This window comes from Salmo salar, chromosome ssa14 (assembly GCF_905237065.1).
Source record: "Salmo salar chromosome ssa14, Ssal_v3.1, whole genome shotgun sequence".
Taxonomy (NCBI): Eukaryota; Metazoa; Chordata; class Actinopteri; order Salmoniformes; family Salmonidae; genus Salmo; species Salmo salar.
In genome coordinates this window covers 90,924,155-90,945,626 of record NC_059455.1, presented here as the reverse complement: position 1 = coordinate 90,945,626, position 21,472 = coordinate 90,924,155, and the positions used below count along the sequence as shown (strand labels likewise).

At 45.3% G+C, this 21,472-nt stretch overlaps 2 protein-coding genes across 5 annotated transcripts in view; both read right to left on the bottom strand.

Moving 5' to 3' along the window:
* LOC106570580 (hyccin-like) overlaps nucleotides 1-10,671 on the bottom strand; it is a 36,218-nt gene extending 25,547 nt beyond the window's left edge. For 2 of the 4 annotated variants that reach the window (XM_045694945.1, XM_045694948.1), the window contains exons 1-2: nucleotides 10,427-10,630; nucleotides 9,514-9,553 (exon numbers count right to left, since the gene is read on the bottom strand). The gene's annotated coding sequence lies outside the window, so the exon portion shown is untranslated. Of the gene's footprint in view, nucleotides 1-9,513; nucleotides 9,554-9,724; nucleotides 9,913-10,426 lie in introns of those variants that run through there. The other 2 variants (XM_045694947.1, XM_045694946.1) reach the window with 2 other exon arrangements.
* Nucleotides 10,672-16,617: 5,946 nt separating this feature from the next.
* Nucleotides 16,618-19,947, bottom strand: LOC106570583 (uncharacterized). The gene is made up of 4 exons (XM_014143032.2): nucleotides 19,704-19,947; nucleotides 19,100-19,178; nucleotides 18,701-18,910; nucleotides 16,618-17,609 (listed from the first exon to the last, which is right to left on the bottom strand). The coding sequence occupies exons 1-4, from the start codon at nucleotides 19,752-19,754 to the stop codon at nucleotides 17,218-17,220; spliced, it is 732 nt and encodes a 243-aa protein (XP_013998507.1). The 5' UTR covers nucleotides 19,755-19,947; the 3' UTR covers nucleotides 16,618-17,217.
* Between the last annotated feature and the right edge of the window lie 1,525 nt (nucleotides 19,948-21,472).

Below are 21,472 nucleotides of genomic sequence, written 5' to 3'. Positions count from 1 at the left end.
TGCATTCCCAGTCTCTCACACATACACACACCTGCATTCCCAGTCTCTCACACATACACACACACACCCTGCATTCCCAGTCTCTCACACATACACACACACACTGCATTCCCAGTCTCTCACACATACACACACACACACACACTGCATTCCCAGTCTCTCACACATACACACACACACTGCATTCCCAGTCTCTCACACATACACACACACACACTGCATTCCCAGTCTCTCACACATACACACACACACACACACTGCATTCCCAGTCTCTCACACATACACACACACACACACACTGCATTCCCAGTCTCTCACACATACACACACACACACACACACACACACACACTCCATTCCCAGTCTCTCACACATACACACACACACTGCATTCCCAGTCTCTCACACATACACACACTGCATTCCCAGTCTCTCACACATACACACACACTGCATTCCCAGTCTCTCACACATACACACACACACACCTCATTCCCAGTCTCTCACACATACACACACACTGCATTCCCAGTCTCTCACACATACACACACACTCCATTCCCAGTCTCTCACACATACACACACACACACACTGCATTCCCAGTCTCTCACACATACACACACACACACACTGCATTCCCAGTCTCTCACACATACACACACACACACACACACTGCATTCCCAGTCTCTCACACATACACACACACACACACACACTGCATTCCCAGTCTCTCACACATACATACACACACACACACACTGCATTCCCAGTCTCTCACACATACACACACACATACACTGCATTCCCAGTCTCTCACACATACACACTGCATTCCCAGTCTCTCACACATACACACACTGCATTCCCAGTCTCTCACACATACACACACTGCATTCCCAGTCTCTCACACATACACACACTGCATTCCCAGTCTCTCACACATACACACACCTGCATTCCCAGTCTCTCACACATACACACACTGCATTCCCAGTCTCTCACACACACACACACTGCATTCCCAGTCTCACACACACACACACACATTGCATTCCCAGTCTCACACACACACACACACACTGCATTCCCAGTCTCTCACACATACACACACACTGCATTCCCAGTCACACACACACCATTCCCAGACACACACACACCATTCCCAGACACACACATACACACACTCCATTCCCAGTCTCTCACACATACACACACTGCATTCCCAGTCTCCACACACACACACACTGCATTCCCAGTCTCACACACACACTCCATTCCCAGTCTCACACACACACACACACTGCATTCCCAGTCTCTCACACATACACACACTCCATTCCCAGTCTCACACATACACACACTCCATTCCCAGTCTCTCACACATACACACACACACACACCATTCCCAGACACACACACACCATTCCCAGACACACACACACCATTCCCAACACACACACTGCATTCCCAGTCTCTCACACACCACACACACACACCATTCCCAGTCTCTCACACATACACACACACATGCATTCCCAGTCTCTCACACATACACACACTGCATTCCCAGTCTCTCACACATACACACACTGCATTCCCAGTCTCTCACACATACACACACTGCATTCCCAGTCTCTCACACATACACACACTGCATTCCCAGTCTCTCACACATACACACACATGCATTCCCAGTCTCTCACACACACACACACACTTGCATTCCCAGTCTCACACACACACACACACTGCATTCCCAGTCTCACACATACACACACACCATTCCCAGACACACACACACCATTCCCAGACACACACACACCATTCCCAGACACACACATACACACACTCCATTCCCAGTCTCTCACACATACACACACTGCATTCCCAGTCTCACACACACACACACTCCATTCCCAGTCTCACACACACACTCCATTCCCAGTCTCACACACACACACACACTGCATTCCCAGTCTCACACATACACACACTCCATTCCCAGTCTCACACATACACACACTCCATTCCCAGTCTCACACATACACACACACACCATTCCCAGACACACACACACCATTCCCAGACACACACACACCATTCCCAGACACACACATCATTCCCAGTCTCTCACACACACACACACACACCATTCCCAGTCTCACACACACACACACACACTCCATTCCCAGTCTCACACACACACACACACACATTGCATTCCCAGTCTCACACATACACATACACCATTCCCAGACACACACACACCATTCCCAGACACACACACACCATTCCCAGACACACACACACCATTCCCAGTCTCACACACACACACACACACACACACACACATTGCATTCCCAGTATCACACATACACACACTGCATTCCCAGTCTCACACACATACACACACACTGCATTCCCAGTCTCACACACACACACACACCATTCCCAGACACACACCATTCCCAGACACCTCAGTCACCATGACCTCACCTCCTAACCCATACTCACACTCTGAGTCCCAATTCTCTGTCCTTCCTCCCAAATAACACACTCCTCCCCACCCCACCCACTTAAAAGTGGATTGGTGTAAGCATGGGCTTGTCTACACCAGTCTTTTTTCTTATAAAACCATGAAGGGAAGTGAACAAGTGCTGTAAAAATGGACAGGACAAGCAAACGTTGCTCTGGCATGTTATCAGACAGGAACAAAAGCCAGGAAGTGAATGGACCAATCAGAACACCCTGTTTTGGAGAGCTTGGAGGTGAGAAGAAAGTGCTGCCCCAGATGTTTTTTCCTGTAGAAACAGAAAAGAGACCGAGAGAGAGAAAGAGCGAGAGAGAATTGGCGACGGTAGAACAGTCTGCAGCACCCGACCTCACCCTACTAGAATCTGAGGTCAAATGTCTACTGTTTGCTGATGATCTGGTGCTACTACACCAGAATCTGCACAGATTCTGTCAGACCTGGGCCCTGACAGTGAATCTCAGTAAGACACAAATAATGGTGTTCCAAAGAAGGTCCAGTTGCCAGGACAACAAATACAAATTCCATCTAGACACCGTCGTCCTAGAGCACACAAAAAACTATACATACCTCGGCCTAAACATCAACACCACAGGTAACTTCCACAAAGCTGTGAACGATCTGAGAGACATGGCAAGAAGGGCCTTCCTTCTATTCCATCAAAAGGAACATAACATTTGACGTTCCCGCGATTCATCCGATAGCGTTGATTTCAATAAGTGCATAGACAATGTTCTCCCCACAGTGATTAAGAATGTATCCAAACCAAAAACCATGAAGTACAGGCTGGGATACAGGCTGGGATACAGGCTGGGATACAGGCTGGGATACAGGCTGGGATACAGGCTGGGATACAGGCTGGGATACAGGCTAGAGCTTCCGCTTTCAAGGAATGGGACACGGACACACAAGAAAGCCCGCTATGACCTTCGACGAGACATCGAACTCTACAAATAAAAGGGCAGTTTAGAAGGAAGGTGGAATCCTATTAGACCGGCTCCGATGATCGTCCTGTGTGGCAGAGCAGACAAGAACGGATTATAAAAGGGAAACGCAGCCATGAAGCAGTTCTCCCAAACAAGCTAAATGCCTTTTTACACGTTGAAGAATAGAACACTGTGCCTTGCGTGAAAGACCCTGTTTTTCCAGATGTCTGTGTGCTCTCACTCTGTGGCTGATGTGAGCAAAACGTTTAAACACTTTAAACAGATGGAATACCGGGGTGTGTTCAAATGTTTCCAAGTTTCAAACATGTTCTCAAATGCCACTGAAATGGCAGCAGCGATATGAGAACCAGCACATTCTTGAGCATGCAATACGGCTTTCCTCAGTAGGAAATCCTCGACGACCCACTGTGCTGTCAGACTCATAACGCACAACTGTTGATTGTTGGGAAGACGGGGTCGTAAACAAGCACGGGAAAATCTACACCACATATATTCATCGCATGTGACATAAAATCTGATTTGATGCCACCAGATGTTTATTTATATTCTTGTTATCTATTCAGTAACATTCCATAACCATTCATTCGGAAGGTTAAATCCTCGCTCAGATGACTGACCGCAGCATCTATCAGTAGCCTAAACTGTGGCACAAATTGTGGAATTTCCACACCTAGCCGAAGTATTAAACTAAATGACTGGGGGATGTAAAGGACTCTGATAGAAACAATCTCTTCTACCACTACAGAGACCTGCATCGGCTGGCGGGTGGTCCCGGACTTCAGAGAACTTGGGTAACGGCGTAATTACACTTGACATGTGGACTGACAATTTTCTAAAAATAGAACACTTGTGCCTTACAGCCCGTTACATAAACAAAGAGTGGGTGCTTGTGAAGAGGATGCTATTCACCACAGAGTGGGACATTTCACAGCGCAAAACTGCAGATACCGTAAGGCCAGCTATTGTGAAAGAATATTTGGGGATCTTGTTGACTTTCCTCCATCGCTTCAAAGAGGTCACAGTCCCCTTGGGAGGCAAGTAAACAGGCTACTGTTGACCCGGGAACTGGGTGGTTCCTAAGGATAAAGCTTCACCTACAGCTGGATTAGTGGTGTCAGAGAAGAGAAACCAGCTGACCAGGCACGGACATCCGTTTCCTGCTATTTTTACACTATTGTTCTAAATTCAAAAAAAAAAAAAAATCACCCTCTTCTTCATCATTATTCAGTTCATTCAATTTCAAAATGGTGAAGTCGTGTACATTTATCAGTTCCTATTTGGTTTCCATCACTCATTCATCAATTCACCTAATTCATTCAATGAGGAGAGAAGCAATAGCGCCAGGGTACCAACGCTTTACACTGAATACCGTACTATACCATAGTGCACCACAGCATAACGTCAATACCATACTATACCATAGTGCACCACAGCATAACGTCAATACCATACTATACCATAGTGCCCCACAGCATAACATCAATACCATACTATACCATAGTGCACCACAGCATAACGTCAATACCGTACTATACCATAGTGCCCCACAGCATAACATCAATACCATACTATACCATAGTGCACCACAGCATAACGTCAATACCATACTATACCATAGTGCACCACAGCATAACATCAATACCATACTATACCATAGTGCACCACAGCATAACATCAATACCATACTATACCATAGTGCACCACAGCATAACGTTAATACCATACTATACCATAGTGCACCACAGCATAACATCAATACCATACTATACCATAGTGCACCACAGCATAACGTCAATACCATACTATACCATAGTGCACCACAGCATAACGTCAATACCATACTATACCATAGTGCACCACAGCATAACGTCAATACCATACTATACCATAGTGCACCACAGCATAACGTTAATACCATACTATACCATAGTGCACCACAGCATAACGTCAATACCATACTATACCATAGTGCCCCACAGCATAACGTTAATACCATACTATACCATAGTGCACCACAGCATAACGTTAATACCATACTATACCATAGTGCACCACAGCATAACGTCAATACCATACTATACCATAGTGCACCACAGCATAACGTTAATACCATACTATACCATAGTGCACCACAGCATAACGTCAATACCATACTATACCATAGTGCACCACAGCATAACGTTAATACCATACTATACCATAGTGCACCACAGCATAACGTCAATACCATACTATACCATAGTGCACCACAGCATAACGTCAATGCCATACTATACCATAGTGCACCACAGCATAACATCAATACCATACTATACCATAGTGCACCACAGCATAACGTCAATACCATACTATACCATAGTGCACCACAGCATAACGTTAATACCATACTATACCATAGTGCACCACAGCATAACGTCAATACCATACTATACCATAGTGCACCACAGCATAACGTTAATACCATACTATACCATAGTGCACCACAGCATAACGTCAATACCATACTATACCATAGTGCACCACAGCATAACATCAATACCATACTATACCATAGTGCACCACAGCATAACGTTAATACCATACTATACCATAGTGCACCACAGCATAACATCAATACCATACTATACCATAGTGCACCACAGCATAACATCAATACCATACTATACCATAGTGCACCACAGCATAACATCAATACCATACTATACCATAGTGCACCACAGCATAACGTCAATACCATACTATACCATAGTGCACCACAGCATAACGTCAATACCATACTATACCATAGTGCACCACAGCATAACATCAATACCATACTATACCATAGTGCACCACAGCATAACGTCAATACCATACTATACCATAGTGCACCACAGCATAACATCAATACCATACTATACCATAGTGCACCACAGCATAACGTTAATACCATACTATACCATAGTGCCCCACAGCATAACGTCAATACCATACTATACCATAGTGCACCACAGCATAACGTCAATACCATACTATACCATAGTGCACCACAGCATAACGTTAATACCATACTATACCATAGTGCACCACAGCATAACGTCAATACCATACTATACCATAGTGCACCACAGCATAACGTCAATACCATACCATAGTGCACCACAGCATAACGTCAATACCATACTATACCATAGTGCACCACAGCATAACGTCAATACCATACTATACCATAGTGCACCACAGCATAACGTCAATACCATACTATACCATAGTGCACCACAGCATAACGTCAATACCATACTATACCATAGTGCACCACAGCATAACGTCAATACCATACTATACCATAGTGCACCACAGCATAACGTCAATACCATACTATACCATAGTGCACCACAGCATAACGTCAATACCATACTATACCATAGTGCACCACAGCATAACGTCAATACCATACTATACCATAGTGCACCACAGCATAACGTCAATACCATACTATACCATAGTGCACCACAGCATAACGTCAATACCATACTATACCATAGTGCACCACAGCATAACGTTAATACCATACTATACCATAGTGCACCACAGCATAACGTTAATACCATACTATACCATAGTGCCCCACAGCATAACGTCAATACCATACTATACCATAGTGCACCACAGCATAACGTCAATACCATACTATACCATAGTGCACCACAGCATAACGTTAATACCATACTATACCATAGTGCCCCACAGCATAACGTTAATACCATACTATACCATAGTGCACCACAGCATAACGTTAATACCATACTATACCATAGTGCCCCACAGCATAACGTCAATACCATACTATACCATAGTGCACCACAGCATAACGTCAATACCATACCATAGTGCACCACAGCATAACGTCAATACCATACTATACCATAGTGCACCACAGCATAACGTCAATACCATACTATACCATAGTGCACCACAGCATAACGTCAATACCATACTATACCATAGTGCCCCACAGCATAACATCAATACCATACTATACCATAGTGCCCCACAGCATAACGTTAATACCATACTATACCATAGTGCCCCACAGCATAACGTTAATACCATACTATACCATAGTGCACCACAGCATAACGTTAATACCATACTATACCATAGTGCCCCACAGCATAACGTCAATACCATACTATACCATAGTGCACCACAGCATAACGTCAATACCATACCATAGTGCACCACAGCATAATGTCAATACCATACTATACCATAGTGCCCCACAGCATAACGTTAATACCATACTATACCATAGTGCACCACAGCATAACGTCAATACCATACTATACCATAGTGCACCACAGCATAACGTCAATACCATACCATAGTGCACCACAGCATAATGTCAATACCGTACTATACCATAGTGCCCCACAGCATAACGTCAATACCATACTATACCATAGTGCCCCACAGCATAACGTTAATACCATACTATACCATAGTGCCCCACAGCATAACGTCAATACCATACTATACCATAGTGCACCACAGCATAACATCAATACCATACTATACCATAGTGCACCACAGCATTACGTCAATACCATAGTGCCCCACAGCATAACGTCAAAACCATAGTGCACCACAGCATAACGTCAATACCGTACTATACCATAGTGCACCACAGCATAACGTCAATACCATACTATACCATAGTGCACCACAGCATAACGTCAATACCATACCATAGTGCACCACAGCATAACGTCAATACCATAGTGCACCACAGCATAACGTCAATACCATAGTGCACCAAAGCATAACGTCAATACCGTACTATACCTTAGTGTACCTCAATGCACCACAGCATAATGTCAACTTTTAATTCAGGAACCACAGTAAAGGCTAAACCAAGAGGCGCAACATCGCGAGACTTCCAGGAACACTTGTGAAGCAGAGCAGGCCGGGGTTTGGACTTGGAGAAGTCAATGAGAGAAGTGAAACACTGTTCCTTAAGTTGTCTAAAGTCACAACCTAGATTCCAGCCAATGTCTCAAGTAGCTGAACTTATTATTACTCCTACCTCGTGAGTGACAAACTGACATTTTTGTTTTTGTTGTCAAAAATCAACTCTATATTTAAAGGAGTGCCTTTGATTTGATGGCCTGCACATGCGCAGTCCAGCACAATACGACCGTTAGGCCCGATGACGTGTTTTTACGCCTGAGTTTAGCTAGCCAACGTCGCCATGGCGTCGCCTCCATTTGTGATCTGGGATTTGCATTGGAGAAGCAGTACTGTACCGTCTTTGGCGTGGTCTTATTTGGGGGAGGAGCTCATTATAATAAATAGCCAGTGTGTAGAATACCCAAATATGCAAAAGACAGATATTGAATATTTCTACCTTTGTGTACCTATTGAAGATACATTACTATGATATTCATATCCATAATTATATATTTATGTGTAGTACAGATAAGGGTCACATGATCTTATTCCTTTACCAGATGTAAATCCACTTCACTTATTGTAGTTCAATAACCATCGGTTTTTTTCTTCAAAACTCAAGTGTCATGTCATAGCCGACACCACGTTCTTTCAATCTTAATTTGGTGCAGATATTTCAAGAGTTTTTGAAAAACGTGGTCGCATAAAAACGGAGGGAGATTTACAAAAATGTGCTTCAGCACAATTCTTCCAGTAAATGTGTTTTTGTGAAAATGCCCGTGTAAATTATTCCAAGTAGTCCTTGTGCATGGTTTGTTAAACTTTGAAATCAATGGTTTTTGTTTGGCATACATTTTAAAGTGAAAAATCAGAGTCAAAAGTGTAATCCCATTACTGTGGAACTGTCCTGTAGCAGAGGGACTCTGTGTGTACACCTCTACAGTGGTGAGTCGGGTGGGTATAATTTGGGTAAAGTTCCAACAGGAATCTGTTCCAAAAACTTCGTAAATCACATGGTTGCCAACAAACAACTCATACAACGTCGTACAGCGGCAGAATAAGATACCGGGTAGGGAGTGGGCAACCTCATTAAGTTTTCACTCACCACGTTTATTCCGAAAAATGTCTGTCCTCCCTCTGGTTGCCTATGGACAAACATGAAGAATAAGTTAGGTGGTGAGTTGATGCCTATTCGGCAGCTAGTTAACTAGGTGAATTGATCGTGCTACTTTGTATGAGTTGTTTGTTGGCGACCTTGTACTTTACGAAGTTTTTGGAACAGATTCCTGTTGGAACTTTACACAAATGATACCCACCCTTCCTGGGTCTGTGGTATCCACCGCAGATCGATGCTACAAGACTATTGATCAGTGTACAGCCACAACATCTACTGGCATAAACACTAAGCAGTAGCTAGTTGACCGTCACTACAATACAAATCATAATCAAATCGATTAGCTACATCATATGGAGACTAAACCAGACTGAAAAGGGTACATCTGGAAATAAGACTAGGGTATAAATGACTTGTTAGCTAGCTGAAGGACAAACTTTATGACAGCTGTCTGATTACGGAAGCCACCTGGGCTTGTCACGCCAATGACAGTAAACTAGTTGCTAATTAGCTAACTGTACTATCTTGCCAACCTAGTCACGAAACGAAGTTACTAATTAGCTGGTTTGAACTCACGCCTGACACAGTTTAACTCGACGTTAGTTAGCTACAGTAGATGCTAACGGTAGTTGGCATGATTCCTAGTTATCAAAGCTTCGCCAGTCAGCTCTACAGACATCCGCTAGCTAGCTTCCTATTGTAGATAGCTACTTTACCTAACAGTTATTGCAAGCTGCTTTGTGTGAGGTCGCTAGTAGGACTAACTACTTTAGTTAGCTATATTTGCTTTCCAGAGCAGAATCGCCAACTCAGTCAGATTTCAAACTGAAAATGTGTATGCAGTCAGAATGGCCTCTCCAAGAAGACGAGCTAGCTGGAGAGAAAAAATGTATTATTTACTTACTATCATGCTATCTCGAGATTTCCTTTGTCTCCAAGTCCACTATTGTACCGTCCAGGCATATGGGTAGCTATCAATTACTCCACAAATCCACTATCTAAATCATTTATCAACCTACATCTTCATTTACGACCACAATTCCTACTAGCTTGAATTCGAGGATTAATTCGGAATGACAGGCATGTGAGCAAATGGTCAAACAGTATAAAATGTAACCCCCACGCCTCCAGAAATAGCGACCAATGCAATTTGATATAGGGGCGGGACATCATAATTTCCGCAAATACGGTGGATTGTCGCTGTCATCTCTGACAGTCAGGGCAGACCACGGGAAGAGGAAGAGACACTGGTCGTGTATGAACCACAGTGGCGGTTCTACACCATTTCAACTGGGGGGGGCAAACTGGGGCCAGTTGTACTGTTAGAGGGGCCAGTTACATTAGACGTTATTGTTGTCATATCGTGTTCTTCACTGCATTGCAGGCAAAAGACCATGTTCATAATCATCATCGTTGCCACTGTCTAATAACGGATGTAAAAAAAGAACGATAGCAAAAATGTGTTATGTAAACATTATTTCATACTCCACATTTAGGGGGGCCACAAGGGGGTCCAAAATTGTTGTTATAGGGGCACTGCCCCCCCCCCCCCAGAACCACTAGTGATGAACCATTGTGTTTTATATAATATCTGATATTTGTAACATTGAAATTCATCTTTATATGTGATTTTAAAAGGGAAAGTATACAATGTTCTCAACTCTTTAAAGGGTATGTATTTTTAATATGCTGTATTATAAATTGTATCTACATGGTTATCACTGCAAGGCTTATTGACTTACATTATATAATTGTTATTAACCAGAAAAATATAATGGTTTAATAATAAATACACCAGGTTGATGTAAAAAGTAACTCTGGAAATATATTATGATAATTTGGTACATTCATAGACAAGCCTCCATCTGCCAGTAGTTTATGAGGTGCAGTGTAAAATGTGCATAGCTAATGGTCCTGCAACGGTTATCGCTGCAGAAAACCGCCTTTCAGATAATTGCAGTAACATTTGAACTAATACATGATGTAAATGATTGACCAGACACATGAACTGTCTCGTCCTTGTCCACACTACAGTGCAACATGTCAGTAGCAAAGCTTTTCCTCCATCTTCTCATCTCCCTTTTTCTCTCTCTCTCTCTCTCTCAATCACACACACATCTCTCTCCCACCCTTAACCCCCCCACACAGTCCCTCCCTCCCTCCCCACATCTCCCTGTCCTGCTGCGGGGTCCTGTCAGTACCAATAAGGAGTCTCTGTGTGCTAAGTGGTTTAGAGGTGCAGTGTACCATGTTCTAATACTCCGCTATGTCACTCAAACACTAACAACAGAGTGCAGTTTTAATTTGTTATAAAACACAATAACATACAGTATTAACACAGAAGAAACCCTAACATGATCTCTAAAATCGACAGTGGTTTAATGAACAGTGTTTGATTAGATTAGGATTTAGAATAGGAATTCCTGTCCAGAATAAATCAGGATATATCTCAGCTAATATCTCTAACTAGTTCATAGACATCCTCACAATACAATACTTAAACATTATCTATAACCAGTCATAATCTGTGGCACTCCAAGACCAGCCAAACCCTGCAGGAGAGTGTTTTCTAACAGTGTAGGTCCATAGTGTGCTTTTTACATGATAGTAAAAATAGCCTACATTGATTCCCAAAATAATTCAAAGTGACCCAGAGGTCAGTGTCCCCAGAGGTCTCTCTCCTCTCAGTGAGTGTGAATGAGATTACCATCCGATAAGAGGTGGACCCATAGAGTTACCAGTGCAAGGTGTAAGGAACCACAGCACTAGGTCCCCAGATAGAGGCACCACAGCACTAGGTCCCCAGATAGAGGAACAACAGCACTAGGTCCCCAGATAGAGGAACAACAGCACTAGGTCCCCAGATAGAGGAACAACAGCACTAGGTCCCCAGATAGAGGAACAACAGCACTAGGTCCCCAGATAGAGTAACAACAGCACTAGGTCCCCAGATAGAGGAATAACAGCACTAGGTCCCCAGATAGAGGAATAACAGCACTAGGTCCCCAGATAGAGGAATAACAGCACTAGGTCCCTGGATAGAGGAATAACAGCACTAGGTCCCTGGATAGAGGAATAACAGCACTAGGTCCCTGGATAGAGGAACAACAGCACTAGGTCCCCAGATAGAGGAATAACAGCACTAGGTCCCCAGATAGAGGAACAACAGCACTAGGTCCCCGGATAGAGGAATAACAGCACTAGGTCCCCAGATAGAGGAATAACAGCACTAGGTCCCCAGATAGAGGAATAACAGCACTAGGTCCCCAGATAGAGGAACAACAGCACTAGGTCCCTGGATAGAGGAATAACAGCACTAGGTCCCCAGATAGAGGAACAACAGCACTAGGTCCCCAGATAGAGGAACAACAGCACTAGGTCCCCAGATAGAGGAATAACAGCACTAGGTCCCCAGATAGAGGAATAACAGCACTAGGTCCCCAGATAGAGGAATAACAGCACTAGGTCCCCAGATAGAGGAATAACAGCACTAGGTCCCCAGATAGAGGAATAACAGCACTAGGTCCCCAGATAGAGGAACAACAGCACTAGGTCCCCAGATAGAGGAACAACAGCACTAGGTCCCTGGATAGAGGAATAACAGCACTAGGTCCCCAGATAGAGGAATAACAGCACTAGGTCCCCAGATAGAGGAATAACAGCACTAGGTCCCCAGATAGAGGTACAACAGCACTAGGTCCCTGGATAGAGGAACAACAGCACTAGGTCCCTGGATAGAGGAATAACAGCACTAGGTCCCTGGATAGAGGAACAACAGCACTAGGTCCCTGGATAGAGGAACAACAGCACTAGGTCCCCAGATAGAGGAATAACAGCACTAGGTCCCCAGATAGAGGAATAACAGCACTAGGTCCCTGGATAGAGGAATAACAGCACTAGGTCCCTGGATAGAGGAACAACAGCACTAGGTCCCTGGATAGAGGAACAACAGCACTAGGTCCCCAGATAGAGGAACAACAGCACTAGGTCCCCAGATAGAGGAACAACAGCACTAGGTCCTGGATAGAGGAATAACAGCACTAGGTCCCCAGATAGAGGAATAACAGCACTAGGTCCCTGGATAGAGGAACAACAGCACTAGGTCCCTGGATAGAGGAACAACAGCACTAGGTCCCTGGATAGAGGAATAACAGCACTAGGTCCCCAGATAGAGGAACAACAGCACTAGGTCCCCAGATAGAGGAATAACAGCACTAGGTCCCTGGATAGAGGAATAACAGCACTAGGTCCCCAGATAGAGGAATAACAGCACTAGGTCCCCGGATAGAGGAACAACAGCACTAGGTCCCCGGATAGAGGAACAACAGCACTAGGTCCCCAGATAGAGGAACAACAGCACTAGGTCCCTGGATAGAGGAATAACAGCACTAGGTCCCCAGATAGAGGAATAACAGCACTAGGTCCCCAGATAGAGGAATAACAGCACTAGGTCCCCAGATAGAGGAATAACAGCACTAGGTCCCTGGATAGAGGAATAACAGCACTAGGTCCCTGGATAGAGGAACAACAGCACTAGGTCCCCAGATAGAGGAATAACAGCACTAGGTCCCTGGATAGAGGAATAACAGCACTAGGTCCCCGGATAGAGGAACAACAGCACTAGGTCCCTGGATAGAGGAATAACAGCACTAGGTCCCCAGATAGAGGAACAACAGCACTAGGTCCCCAGATAGAGGAATAACAGCACTAGGTCCCTGGATAGAGGAATAACAGCACTAGGTCCCCAGATAGAGGAATAACAGCACTAGGTCCCTGGATAGAGGAACAACAGCACTAGGTCCCCGGATAGAGGAACAACAGCACTAGGTCCCCAGATAGAGGAATAACAGCACTAGGTCCCCAGATAGAGGAATAACAGCACTAGGTCCCTGGATAGAGGAATAACAGCACTAGGTCCCTGGATAGAGGAATAACAGCACTAGGTCCCTGGATAGAGGAACAACAGCACTAGGTCCCCAGATAGAGGAATAACAGCACTAGGTCCCCAGATAGAGGAATAACAGCACTAGGTCCCCAGATAGAGGAATAACAGCACTAGGTCCCCAGATAGAGGAACAACAGCACTAGGTCCCCAGATAGAGGAACAACAGCACTAGGTCCCCAGATAGAGGAATAACAGCACTAGGTCCCTGGATAGAGGAATAACAGCACTAGGTCCCCGGATAGAGGAACAACAGCACTAGGTCCCCAGATAGAGGAATAACAGCACTAGGTCCCTGGATAGAGGAACAACAGCACTAGGTCCCCAGATAGAGGAATAACAGCACTAGGTCCCTGGATAGAGGAATAACAGCACTAGGTCCCCAGATAGAGGAACAACAGCACTAGGTCCCCAGATAGAGGAATAACAGCACTAGGTCCCTGGATAGAGGAATAACAGCACTAGGTCCCCGGATAGAGGAACAACAGCACTAGGTCCCTGGATAGAGGAACAACAGCACTAGGTCCCCAGATAGAGGAATAACAGCACTAGGTCCCCAGATAGAGGAACAACAGCACTAGGTCCCTGGATAGAGGAATAACAGCACTAGGTCCCCAGATAGAGGAACAACAGCACTAGGTCCCTGGATAGAGGAATAACAGCACTAGGTCCCTGGATAGAGGAACAACAGCACTAGGTCCCTGGATAGAGGAATAACAGCACTAGGTCCCCAGATAGAGGAATAACAGCACTAGGTCCCCAGATAGAGGAACAACAGCACTAGGTCCCCAGATAGAGGAATAACAGCACTAGGTCCCCAGATAGAGGAATAACAGCACTAGGTCCCTGGATAGAGGAACAACAGCACTAGGTCCCTGGATAGAGGAACAACAGCACTAGATCCCTGGATAGAGGAATAACAGCACTAGGTCCCCAGATAGAGGAACAACAGCACTAGGTCCCTGGATAGAGGAACAACAGCACTAGGTCCCCAGATAGAGGAATAACAGCACTAGGTCCCTGGATAGAGGAACAACAGCACTAGGTCCCCAGATAGAGGAATAACAGCACTAGGTCCCCAGATAGAGGAATAACAGCACTAGGTCCCCAGATAGAGGAATAACAGCACTAGGTCCCTGGATAGAGGAACAACAGCACTAGGTCCCTGGATAGAGGAATAACAGCACTAGGTCCCCAGATAGAGGAACAACAGCACTAGGTCCCCAGATAGAGGAATAACAGCACTAGGTCCCTGGATAGAGGAATAACAGCACTAGGTCCCCAGATAGAGGAACAACAGCACTAGGTCCCTGGATAGAGGAACAACAGCACTAGGTCCCCAGATAGAGGAATAACAGCACTAGGTCCCTGGATAGAGGAACAACAGCACTAGGTCCCCAGATAGAGGAATAACAGCACTAGGTCCCCAGATAGAGGAATAACAGCACTAGGTCCCCAGATAGAGGAACAACAGCACTATGTCCCTGGATAGAGGAACAACAGCACTAGGTCCCTGGATAGAGGAATAACAGCACTAGGTCCCTGGATAGAGGAACAACAGCACTAGGTCCCTGGATAGAGGGGAATGACTATAAAGGAAGAGACAAATTATGTATTACACAGGAAGCGGCGCAGGTCCTAATCCAGGCACTTGTCATCTCCGTCTGGATTACTGCAACTCGCTGTTGGCGGGGCTCCCTGCCTGTGCCATTAAACCCCTACAAATCATCCAGAACGCCGCAGCCCGTCTGGTGTTCAAACTTCCCAAGTTCTCGCACGTCACCCTGCTCCTCCGCACACTCCACTGGCTTCCAGTTGAAGCTCGCATCTGCTACAAGACCATGGTGCTTGCCTACGGAGCTGTGAGGGGAACGGCACCTCCGTACCTTCAGGCACTGATCAGTCCCTACACCCAAACAAGGGCACTCTGGCCTGCTCGCCTCCCTACCTCTGCGGAAGCACAGTTCCCGCTCAGCCCAGTCAAAACTGTTCTCTGCTCTGGCACCCCAATGCTGGAACAAGCTCCCTCACGACGCCAGGACAGCGGAGTCAATCACCACCTTCCGGAGACACCTGAAACTCCACCTCTTTAAGGAATACCTGGGATAGGATAAAGCAATCCTTCTACCCCCCCCCCCACCCCCCCCCCCAAAAAAAGATATAGATGTACTATTGTAAAGTGGTTGTTCCACTGGATATCATAAGGTGAATGCAAATGTACCTCAATTCAGGGATGGAAGATGTTGTAGCTTACTCCTAATTATCTCAATATCAAGAAACGACAAATCGAGAATATAGCAATACTGCTGGTTTTCAAGTAGACTGCCTTTTTCCTCCTCATGCTAGGCTAGCTAATGCTAAAGCAGCCCATTGCTTTCCATTAAAATACAATGCCTAACATTGGGATGAGTAGCTTCCGGAAGTGTTGTGGAATCCAATGGGTTGCTTTAGCATTAGCTAGCCTAGCGTGCTGACGAAAAAGGCAGTTTAATTAAAAACTAGCAGTATTTCAATATTCTCGATGCGGTAACATATGGCAGCCGGTGCCAAATTGAATATCTAAATTACCTTGCAGCTGGCGGCCATCTTAGGCCTATAGGTCTCAATGACAATTAGGCGTAGAGTGTAGCCTAACTATTGGCCACAACCATAAGTGTATAAACAGGCTATGTAACATGGCAGAAGAGTGTCTGAGTGGGCTGCAGAAACTGCTACGTTTTGGGGGAGCCACAGCTGGTTTTCCACAGTGTGTGTCAGTCCAGTCCTGCTACCTGTGCAGCCTCAGTTTGGACCTCTCCAGCCCGCTGGCGGTAACTTAGTGAAAGCTCCCTCGCCCTTCTCACTTCCTGCATGGTCTCAATCAGGTTCTCCTCCAGTCTACAGCGGTCCTGATGGGTTGGTGCCGCCTCCCTGACCTGCTCCGCCATTCGCTCGGCCCCACTTAGCAGCCAGCCTATCAGCTCCTGGAGCTTGGTCCCAGCGGCGCTTATCACTTTGGCGCCCTGGGAAATCGCCCAGAGCTCCTCCTGAGCCAATCGGAGGCGGCTAGGCGGAGACTCCTCCCCCTCAACCGCAGACCTCAGCGGAACCACTGAGAGAGAGAAGTCATACCCCTTCATCACCATGGTTACACACCAACTGTCCTCTAGAGAGAGAGAGAGAGAGAGAGAGAGAGAGAGAGAGAGGTTATAAGCCTTCATCTGTAGACTTACCCTTTACCTGTCGTATGGAAGGGAGTGGGAGTGAGCGGGGTAGATTAGATTAGAAGAGTTTATATGTCACTTGCACAGGGTACAGTTAATTATTAAGCTCTGAGCTCCAACGGTGCAGGTCCAAAAGAGTAGTTAATGAAACAATAATAACAAAATGTAAAATAATAATATAGACATATTTAACTGTAATAATGACAAATGTCCATTGGGGGATGGGGGTAGGGTGGGGGTGGGGGGGGGGATAGAATGTTCCTGAGGGAATGTCCATGGGGGGAGCAGCAGGGGAGGAAGTGAGAAGTAGAATGTCCTGAGGTTGAAGAGTCGCTGTCGTGCTTTCTTCACCACGATATCCATGTGGGTTGACCATTTCAGCTCCTCTGAGATGTGTACGCCTAGGAACTTGATCGTTTTGACCGTCTCTGCGGCGGCCCAGTTGATAAGGATGTGGGCATGCCTAGCCTGGTTCCTCCTGAAGTCCACAATCAGCTCCTTTGTTTTGCTGCCGTTGAGGGAGAAAAGTTTAAATGGCACCATGCCGTCAGAGTGCTTACATCCTCTCTGTAGACCGTCTCGTCGTTGTTGGTAATCAGGCCTACAACTGTCGTGTCGTCAGCGAACTTGATGATGGAGTTGGAACTGTGAGGCCAGGAAGAGAGCGAGAGAGGACTGGCATGGCTCTGTTATGCCTGCATGTTTTTGGGGTTGGTTTCACTAACCTCGTGGGGACCAGAAGTCCTCACAATGATAGTAAAACAAGGACAAGTGGGGACATTTAGCCGGTCTCCACAAGGAAAAGGCTATTTTAGGTTAGGGTTACAATTAGGGTTAGGAGTTAGGGTTAGGAGTTAGGGTTAGGTTAAGGGTTAGGGTTAGGAGTTAGGGTTAGGTTAAGGGTTAGGGTTAGGAGTTAGGGTTAGGTTAAGGGTTAGGGTAAAGGGTTAGGGAAAATAGGATTTTGAATGGGAATCAATTGTTTGGTCTTCACAAGGATACTAAAACAAATGTGTGTGTGTGTGTGTCTCACTGTGCTCCTCTTTAATCTTCCTCACACACTCTGTAAGAGTCAGGTTGCTGTCATTGTTACAGTCGTAGGTGCGTCGCAGAGAGATGATGCGTTCCTTCATGGCATCATAGCTCTCCTGTTGTTGGTTGAACGTCACGGCTACATCAGAGAACCGCTGGTCCAAGTCTATTAGACCCACACGCTTTGGAACCAACCGACCACTCTGTCTCACTGAAACACACACACACACAGAGTCAATAACACACACACACGCTTTGGGACCAACCGACTCACTGAAACACACACACACACACACACACAGACAATAACGCACGCACACACACACAATAACGCACGCACGTGCACGCACACGCACACACACACACACTTGTAATATGATGGTAATATGTGTGATTGAACCTGTGGGTGCTGATCGAGGTTGTCTGGCCGACTCTGGCTTAGCTGATTTTGAAGGCTTGGTGTGAAGTAGAGGCTGTCTCTGTAACACACGTTCCACTGTGTGAGTGAGGTATGGGCGGGTTTACAAATCCAATCAATGTCTAAAACACTGTAACAATAGACCTATTATATTCAGTAGTGTGTAATATTGTGGCATAACACTTCCTGATGCAGAAACATGTAGGTCTTGTGTTGCGCACTATTACATTGGTTTGTTGTAAATATGATCTGATCAAGCTTATTATTTGAAAGTAGCCTAACGCATGATTGAATATTTTTACATTTGAGTAATTTAGCAGACGCTCTTATCCAGAGCAATTTACAGGAGCAATTATGGTTAACCTTCTTCCTGCTCAAGAGCAGATTTTTCACCTAGTCAGCTCAGGGATTCTGTTACTGGATCAACCTCTTAACTGATAGGCTGGCTACCTGCCGTCCGTGGTTATGTGTCTGATTCCACAAATGATGTTGCCCCGCTAAAAATAAAGTTATAGGCTACTTTTTTTTACTGTGTAGTCTAACCCCAGACAATACATCATGTTTCTTTCCTGTTCCAATACAATACCTCGTCATTGTCTTCGGAAGGAGAGACACAGCAACAGAATAGCACAGACATTCTCGCTGAAATGATCCCGAGAGACCCAACAGTTAATCCCCGCAATCAATCTCTCTTTATTCGTTTTTCTCCTGAATCTCTCTTTCTCTCTCTGTGTATCCAGGTCACCTCTGCCCGTAGTCCCGGTGACGTCACCGGTCATGGGACTGGTTTTGCGGAAAGGTTTTCTAGCTGTGGACACAGACAGGACAGGTGCACCCAGCTGATACACTGGAACTGTGACATGCATAGCGATACATTTTAGCGTTCAACAGTAAACAGACATTTGACACGTCAGCGCCGTCATTTTAAGTAGTGCATTTATGAAACGACAAAACGGTAGGCCTATCTGCAGCAAGTAGCCCAGAATGAAAAGAGACAAGCAGAGGCGGTCTGTAAACCGACGCTAGATGGCGATATTTGACAGCCGCTGCAAATGATTTTACCTCAACAGGAACCCAGAAGAAAGAAGAAACTGAGCAGTGCTAACCGGCTAGCTAACACATAACTTATCCTGTCAGCAAACTAAAGTAATATTATAGCCCAGTGGTTTACATCCAGTGAGGCAACATCAAGATTAGTGTGTGTACAAGCTGGACATGCATGTGTTTTGCTCGCGTTTAGCTGCACGCACTCTATAGCAAGCGTCCGTTTGAGAAGCTTTGTGATGCCACAGCGGTGTTCTGGGATAATGCTGTCTACATCCTGGGAGGATCTCAGCTGTTCCCCATCAAGAGGATGGACTGTTACAACATACTGATGGACAGCTGATACTCCAAACAATGTACTGGAAGTGTGTGTGTGTCTCTGTGTGTGTGTGTGTGTGTGTGTGTGTGTGTGTGTGTGTGTGTGTGTGTGTGTGTGTCTGTGTCTGTGTCTGTGTGTGTGTGTTATTAGAGTCTGAAATAAGAGCAGTGTGACGTGTGTTGCAACACAGAGAACGTTGTGTGTGTGTTATATTAGAGAACGTTGTGTGTGTGTGTGTGTGTGTTATATTAGAGAACGTTGTGTGTGTGTGTGTGTTATATTAGAGAACGTTGTGTGTGTGTGTGTGTGTGTTATATTAGAGAACGTTGTGTGTGTGTCTGTGTGTGTTATATTAGAGAACGTTGTGTGTGTGTTATATTAGAGAACGTTGTGTGTGTTGTATTAGAGAAGGTTGTGTGTTGTATTAGAGAAGGTTGTGTGTGTTGTATTAGAGAAGGTTGTGTGTGTTGTATTAGAGAAGGTTGTGATCTAGACCCCCTACACCACAGGACAGTAAAACACACTAGAGGACAGGGATGTGTTGTATTAGAGAAGGTTTGTGTGTTGTATTAGAGAAGGTTGTGTGTGTTGTATTAGAGAAGGTTGTGTGAGTTGTATTAGAGAAGGTTGAGATCTAGGCCCCCTACACCACGGGACAGTAAACACACTAGAGGACAGGGATGTGTTGTATTAGAGAAGGTTGTGTGTGTTGTATTAGAGAAGGTTGTGATCTAGGCCCCCTACACCACAGGACAGTAAAACACACTAGAGGACAGGGGTGTGTTGTATTAGAGAAGGTTGTGTGTGTTGTATTAGAGAAGGTTGTGATCTAGACCCCCTACACCACAGGACAGTAAAACACACTAGAGGACAGGGATGTGTTGTATTAGAGAAGGTTGTGATCTAGGCCCCCTACACCACAGGACAGTAAAACACACTAGAGGACAGGGATGTGTTGTATTAGAGAAGGTTGTGATCTAGGCCCCCTACAC

Excerpts from the sequence above, each read along its gene's own strand:
- LOC106570583 (XM_014143032.2), bottom strand. The coding sequence starts at position 19,754 with ATGTCTGTGCTATTCTGTTGCTGTGTCTCTCCTTCCGAAGACAATGAC. Across the intron at positions 18,911-19,099 it reads ACCTCGATCAGCACCCACAG|TGAGACAGAGTGGTCGGTTG; the intron begins GTTCAATCACAC and ends TGTGTGTTTCAG. Across the intron at positions 17,610-18,700 it reads GAAGATTAAAGAGGAGCACA|AGGACAGTTGGTGTGTAACC; the intron begins GTGAGACACACA and ends CTCTCTCTCTAG.